Source organism: Macrobrachium nipponense, chromosome 8, assembly GCF_015104395.2.
Source record: "Macrobrachium nipponense isolate FS-2020 chromosome 8, ASM1510439v2, whole genome shotgun sequence".
In the NCBI taxonomy this organism is placed as follows: Eukaryota; Metazoa; Arthropoda; class Malacostraca; order Decapoda; family Palaemonidae; genus Macrobrachium; species Macrobrachium nipponense.
Genome location: NC_087203.1, coordinates 18,906,753 through 18,914,667, shown reverse-complemented (window position 1 = coordinate 18,914,667; position 7,915 = coordinate 18,906,753). Strand labels below are relative to the sequence as shown.

General features: G+C 46.4%; 1 protein-coding gene across 1 annotated transcript; it reads right to left on the bottom strand.

The window, feature by feature from the left end:
- Nucleotides 1-100: 100 nt before the first annotated feature.
- On the bottom strand, nt 101-703 carry LOC135223016 (uncharacterized). The gene has a single exon (XM_064261523.1). It carries the CDS (start codon nt 701-703, stop codon nt 101-103), a length of 603 nt encoding a protein of 200 aa, XP_064117593.1.
- Between the last annotated feature and the right edge of the window lie 7,212 nt (nt 704-7,915).

The following is a 7,915-nucleotide window of genomic DNA, read 5'->3' as shown; positions in this document are numbered from 1 at the left end:
AATTACTGAAATATCAAGAGAACAAAATTCATACATGCAACTGTCCAATACCATAAAAACACTGTCTACATGAAAATATAAAGAATGCAGGAATCCTAAATCATGTTCTCTTGCCATGAACGGATCCTTCAGGCGATGCGAAGTAGTCTTTAAGGATGTTGCGTTGCTCCTTGGCAATCCTCGTTGCAGTATTGCCAGTCATGGATGCAAAGGTATCTCCTAGGGGCGGGTCATTCCTCCAGGAACCAGGTATGAGCTCATGTGTGACAGGAGCCTCCTGATCTCCTTGCGTTCTAGATGAATTACACCTTATTATACGATTGTGTAGAACACATGCGGCCATCACTACTGCCTCTGCACGGTCAGGCCTGAGGCAGATTGCCATGTGGAATACTCTGAATCTGTTGGCCAGAATCCCGAAGGCGTTGACGTTCTCCACAGTCCGGCGAGCCCTACTTATCCTGTAGTTGTATATGCGTTCCTCCTTGGTCAGGCACCATCTGGGGTAGGGCTTCATAAGATAGTTCCGGAGGGGGAAGGCATCATCACCCACTAGGAAGTAGTGTAAAGGACTTCTATTTGTTGCACGGGATAGGGCCTCGGGTTGGGGGAGGTTTGCTTGCTGTGTCGCCAGCAATTCAGAGAGGCGGCTCTGGGCAAATACACCACCGTCAGACTCTGAACCAATGGCACCCACATCCATGTACAGGAACTTGTATGAAGAGTCGACAATTGCAAGGAGTACCATGGAGTAGAACTTTTTGTAGTTAAAGTAATATGTACCACCATGGGGAGGGTTTTTGAGCCTGATGTGTTTCCCATCTATAGATCCAATGACGTGGGGGAAGTTCCAACGTTCCTCAAACCCGAGAGCAACCTGCTTCCAAGCCTCTGCTGTTTGTGGCACCTGCAGTTCTTCATCTCCATAGCTTGCAATAATGGCTCTACAGGTCTCTGGGACAACGCTGCTTATGGTGTTGTGAGCTACCTGGGTCAAGGGGCCGTCTCCAGAATGTTTGTTTCTTCTGAATGTAAGACGTGACACGTGCAACTATTTCATTGAAGAGGCTCTGGTCAATCCGGGTGAAATTCTTGAACAGCTCTGGACTTTCGGTTGCCAACTCCTCCATCAGGTTTTCAAAGTGGCCATGCTCCATTCTTCTTTGAAGATACGGCCAAGCCCAGACCCTCATTTGCCTTCTCGTTACCTTCTAGTTTCTCCTTGCAAGATGCATCTTCACTAATTGCAACAGCCCACTGCCTTCTATATAATCCAGAAATGTTACCCATTAATTCTTTGTTGAGGGTGCTTAGTGGTGTTACAAGTTCGAGAATCTCCTCAAAGTTCTCCATGATGATTCAGAACAGGGGTGAAGACTTCTCGATGCACGGAGTTGACAAGGGGAACGGCAAGCTCTGTTCACAGGCCGCCCCTTTTGTACCCTACAGCCCCAAAACGGTGGGCGTGGTCTTGACGTGAAGTTGACGTACATAGAACATTACACTATCGGCGTGAGTTCCAGGTAGACGTCCGACCTTGCTTTCTTTGCGCGTACTCTTGCGGCGCAATTTACGGTGCTGGCTTTACGTCCGTTAGCCCGTGTCCTGTTTACGTGAATGTGTGACCCCAGCAAAATGCTGGCCAAAGTCTGCCGACCTCCAACTTGAAGTCATACTCCATATGACGACTTCAACCAAATAAATGTTATTTTCATTTTAAAATAAGTTTTTTTAAATATACTTACCTGGTAGTTACATATATATAGCTTAATCCCGCCGATTCGTCGCGCGCACGGCAGAAATTCAAAATTCGCAGCTATCGCCGATAGACGGTCAGGTGATCATACCTGTGCTCCCTCTACGTAGGTATCTGGAACCATTCCCATTTATCCTCAGAAAAAAATTCCATGCCTCTGTTCTCAGAGGGGAGGAGGGAGGGACCTTTTATAATATGTAACTCCCACCAGGTAAAGTTATTTAAAAAAACTATTTTAAAATGAAAATAACATTTTAAATATCTAACTTCCCTGGTAGTTACATATATATAGCTGATTGGCACCTTTGGTGGTGGGCAGAGAACCGCAGCACCGTTGGGAATTCGTAAAATTATAATTGATCACAACAAATTAGCTGTACCAATAATCTGGTTCATACCTGATAAGGAAGCTGGCTTCGAAGTTTTTTCTGCCTCATTAGCCTGCATTCCTTGAGAGACCCAGCGATCCACCCAGGGGGCTGTAGAAAGTCTCTGTGGGGCTGTCAGACGGTCCTCGACCTTAACCTGACTAGACCACCACCCTTGCTATCCTGGCAAAGCCATGGACAATGAGCTGACCACCTGACCAACTAACACACTAATACACACTCCATAAAACGTAACTTAGACTTTCACCCCAGACTGTGGAAGGTTGCAACAACCTTCACAGACAGCCTGTAAGGTCAAGTTTCAATAAAATGCAAGGGCATAAATAAGGTTATAGGTTAGAGGGCAGTTGTACCTTCTCCAACTACGGCGCCGGTGGCAACGTACGGCCCTAGGGAACAACAATCCAATCATATTGGGTCTGTACGTCTTTAAGGTAGCAATCTGTGAAGACTGACTTGCTTCGCCAGAATGTCACTTCCAAGATCGATTCCGTCGACTTGTGTCTATACGCCCTCGAAGTTGCCACAGCTCTTACTTCGTGCGCATTGACTTTGAGTATTGGGAAGCTTTTCTCATCAAAATTCTGATGAGCTTCCCTTATTAAATCCTTGACAAAGACCGCCAGCGCGTTCTTTGGCACAGGTAGTGAAGGTTCTTTACCAAGGACTAGAGGTTGTCTGTCTGTCTCTTAAGTTTTTGGTTCTCTGTAGATAATACTTTAGGGCTCTAACTGGACAAAGGCTTTTCTCCTTTTCCTGTCCTACTAACTGAGATACCCTGGTATGGTAAAGCATCAAGGCCATGGGTGAGAAGGATTCTCATTCTTGGCGAGAAAACCTAGTTGCAGCGAGCAGACTGGCATTTTCCCCATTGAAGCCTACATTCTTTCAACTCTCCTATCCTCTTGGCCGTTGTCACGCAACCAGGAATAGGGTCTTCTTGGTGAGATTCTTCCATGAAGCCTTGTCGAGGGTTCGAACCTGCTCGAGGTTAGAAAAGTCAGAACAACATCCAAATTCCAAGAGGGGGTTGGGTTATCCTTACTCTTAACTGTCTCAAAGGACCTTATGAGGTCCGAGAGATCCTTGTCTCCGACATGTCAAAATCTCTGTGACGGAAGACGGAGGCTAGCATGCTGCGTTATCCCTTGATAGTTGATACTGCTAGTTTCTCTTTGGTTCTTAAAGTGTAACAGCAAAATCTGCTAGTTGAGTTAGAGGTACTGAAAGAAGAAATGTTGTAATTCTGCACCATTTCCTGAACACGTCCACTTTGACTGGTACACCTTGATTGTGGACGTCCTCCTTGCTCTCGCGATTGCTCTGCGCAAGCTTCCCAAACGAAAAGCCCTTCGCCTCTGCCAGTTTTTCAATAGTGGAAAAGGCAGTTAGATTGAGAGAGAGGGCGATTTTGATGGTGTCTCTCTATATGTGGCTGTCTGAGTAGATTGTTCCGACACGGTAACGATAGGGGGGTGTCTACTAGCCACTCCATCCCACATCTGTGATCCAGGTCTCACGGGCCAAAACGGAGCTATCAGGGTCATGCGGACGTTGTTCGATTCCCTGAACTTCTTCATGACTCAGGCTAGGATCTTAAATGGGGGGGGAGGCGTACGTGTCTTTCCTTCCCAATCCATGCGAGAAAGGGCGTCTACTGCCACTGCTTCCTGGTCTGGGACTGGAGAGCAGTAAACAGGTAACCTCTTTGTTCTCTGCGTCGCAAAGAGGTCTATAGACGGTTCTCCCCACTGATTGCAGTCTGCTGCATACCTCGTGATGCAGGGTCCACTCCGTCGTGAGAAAAACCTGTTCTTTCTCTGCTGAGGAGATCCACCCTGAAACTTTCTTCTCTCCTTCTATAAAGCAGCAGTTAGAAGAGTAATGTTCCCTCTCTTTCGCGCACAAAATAAAAAAAAAAAAGCAGATCCTTTGCTGGGCCCGTCGTAAAGGAGTCCGAACGAGTGCCTCCCTGCTTCTTTATGTAGGCAACGCCGGTGTTGTCTGCGTTGACCTGAACCTACTTTGATCTTGCCATAGACTAGAGATCCCGTCATTCCCTAGTATTGCACCCCACCCACGTTCGATGCGTCTGAATGCAACTATGGTCGGGGTTCTTCTGTTGAAGTTCGAAACCTTCTTGTAGCTTGTTGGTGTCGTACCACCAACGCAACTGATTGTTCTGGAACAACCTATTGAGCCACAACGTAAACCGTAACTGAATCGGGCGCTCTGACAGCTGCCTACTGACAGCGTTTGGTAATGAGGCAAGTTGTCCAAGCATCCGAGCAAGTCACGTGATCTCTTAAGGCATGTGCCCAATAGGCGAAAGTCAATTGCCCTCTAGAGACCGAGGTTCTTAATGGCAAGACATTCTCATAGTAGTTGAATCTCAGCTAAAAACGAAAACAACATTATGTTCAATTGAAGACGAAGGTGGAAAGTGAATGCAAACTACGTCTTCACAGCCGAATCGAGAGAAGGATTCTCAAGGTTCTGAACCTATGCTTATAAAGGACTGAAAACGCTAACAGCTATTTCATTGCTGTAAGGTGAGGGATTGTAGTTGTAATGAAAGCGGGGCGGTTTTCCAGTAATGAAAAAACAGGGAAGTACTATTCTCATGGGCTGATTATTTGGAAGTAGAGTTGGCAGGTCGGGGAGCAGGCGATGTCTTCCGTATATATCTGTCAATTCCGGGTGAACAATGAACAATTGCACCTCTCCGAATAAGAGATAATTTTGACAACAAACTCAGATGTCTGAAGAAAAAATTTCGCATTATCGCAATGAGATGCAGTGTGAGACTAGTAAGACTTCTGTTACCGTGCGGTAAACATAAAGATGAAAGATTCCAGAATATATATCTCTGTTGCAAATTCTCGCAATATTCAAGGGGATGCAGATGTCATTCATGTATACGAGAATCCCCGTTAATCAGAGATGTAAGTCCGATATTGTTGGACAGAGAAAAGGTTCGTTAGTCAATCCTTGTATGGGAGAGAGACATAATCCGACAATGCATCTCGGAGAGCCAGCTGGAACTAGGTTGTCTTGCTGTAGCCCCCTACTCAGTGGTTCTTGCTCACTCGCTATCCCTGAGTTGCCATGGAATCCATTCTTCGAAGGAAATGCGTTCGGCTAGAATAATCGAGCGTTAAAAAAAAAGGATCTATTATGCTCGAAGCAATTATATTTAACGAAAACGGATTTAGGTAAAAACAAAAAAACTGAGGTGATGGTGTCGTGACCATACCATAAGTATCTGAAAAATCGAAACTGGTAACTCCTGGGAAGATGCAGACAGTCCCGAATTGCAGTTCCATTAGGATACTAGCCATCTCGGTCACAAACCGTAGAAGTAACTACGGTATGTGACTAACCCAAAGGACAATTCAACTGCTTAACAGAATCATGTCTCGAGGGTAATATACGTCGTTTATTTGTAGGTTTCTGTACAACGAATTCTATCCTAAATTCTTTTCCCTTAGAGGAATGAGAATAAGGATTGGAAATCTACACCCTTCCTTCTCTATTCAAGAGAGTGAAGAAGTTTTCCCCTAAGGAAAACTTCAATAGTGAAAACAGAAAACCCGACGACGAAAGTTCAAGTCAAACTGGATATTCGCGTTCGTTCTTCTGTATTCCAGGGTTGGTCGTCTACTGAGAGGTATCCTTACTTCAGTAGCAGTTCTTCTTACAAACGCTAAGAAATTCCAGGAATTCGAGCATTCGGCGAGGTTCCCGATTATCATGAAAACCATTATCGGGGATTTAGATATAAAGTCCTGCGTTGCCTTTTGGGCTAAGGCAGAGGAGACCTCATTCTTGAAGGAGGAAGATTTCTGGGGTCTACCCTTCATAAACTGTGAGGGCGGGCTCCGAGGTACAGCCTGCTGAAAAATATTCGGATATAAGTCCGCCAATACCGCAAGTAATCTTTTCAGATCCGCCGCATGAAGAGTTTCTTGCGTCTCCTCCTCTGATATCTCGTCCAAAGTATTGGCGATTTCCGATGTCGTAACGAGTGGGGGAATCACGCGCATCGTCTTACTTGCGTGCGTCATGCATGCGTCCAACCTGCTGCGAGGGAGCATGCTGCGTGCGTCCTGCGTGCGTCCAGCCTCAGTTTGCGAGGAGCGTCACTATTCCTTGTCATTTTCCCGTCACACGTCCGGTAAGCTGCGAGGGAGCCTGGTTGCGTGCGTCATGCTTGCGTCTGCTTCGTCACGCGTTGTAGTTGCTGTGAGGGAGTGTCTAAGAGCGCTTGCAACCTGCAGCGAGTCTTCGTCTTGCCGTCTGTTAGCGTCACGCTGTGCTAACTGCGGTTTTATCTTGTGTTTTATCGCTCACGCTTCACCTGCTAGTCCATGCGACTTGTAGACATCAAAACCGAGACGTAATGGACTGCTGAAGCTTTGACAAGAAAGCTGCTTGCGGTACGGTACCTCTTGTTGTTGGGGAATAACTGAAGGCGGCACTGCCCGCCCATCTAGATACCGCTTTTGCGGAGGACACTAGTAGTGATCTTCTGTCGACGAGGTGGAGACCGCTCCATGAGAACCTCCCAGTCTGGGGGAGGGGGAGGAAGCATGCACCGTTGTAAAGCAAACTTCTTCTTCCGAAGAGCTGTGCGTCATGCGTCTCCTCCAATTACTGCACGGCGGTTGCTGTAACGCTACGGGGGACTTGCGTCTCTTGAGGGGTCTTGATTCTAGGGGTTGACGCCAACCGCGTCGATGTCTTGCGTCATCAGACGAAGACGCAAGCACCGAAAGTTTCTCTTCGTCCGATATTTTCTTACCTCCTGCCAAAGGGGACGTCCGCCTGTGCGACATCTTGCCTCTTATATTGGCAGGAGAGCAAAGTATCCGAACACTTCCTCATCTCACCTTTCCTGTGGCGAGGGGGGAGAGCGTCCTGGGATGCGTCAGCAGGATCGCTCGAGGGGGGGGGACGCGCTCGCGTTTTTAACATCTCTCACCTCCTTCGCCGGTCGACATTCCTTCTCCCAGGGGTTGGGGAGCATGGAAGAGGTCTAAGACTAGGAGCGTGACAGACACGAACGGGCGCACCCTCCACTACACTAACACTGTCACCAAATTTGCGATGCAAACTACGCACTGTATTAACACGCAAGCCGAACTAGCCGCAAAAACATTCATAGTCGGCTAACTTATCTACGACTCCTCAGTGGGTCTGGTACTCTTAACTTAGGGCTAGGCTCAGAATATTAGTATTAGACAGGTTAGACAAGCTTGACTATCAGAAGAAACTAGCTAATAGAACACAATACGATCTACTTCTTCTAATTAAAATCTAATTGCATCTCTCGATAGTAAACATACTTTTCATTATTTCTCAGAGAACGTTACACACTCATCTATCTGCTAACAAATGTACATATCTGGGGCTTCAGCTGTAAACATTTGTTAACATTTTGTTTGTATGAGGATCAAGAGTTGTATGGAAGCCGGGACTCGAAACCCTTAACTACAGAGTCGGCCATCTTGAATTGAGAAAACAAGAAAAATTGTAAAAGTCGGAAACTGACCAACTGAAACTTATTCGTGTGTAAAACAAATTAAGGATAATCTGATATCAGCGAAAGCCATTAAGTAACAAAAAAGTAAGCAATGGGTACTTCACCAATTGTAGTAAAAGCAAACCCAAACAAAGAAGAGCGAATTTCCAACGTGCTGCTCGAACGACGGCAGGGAATTTCTGAGGATAAATGGGAATGGTTCCAGATACCTACGTAGAGGGAGCA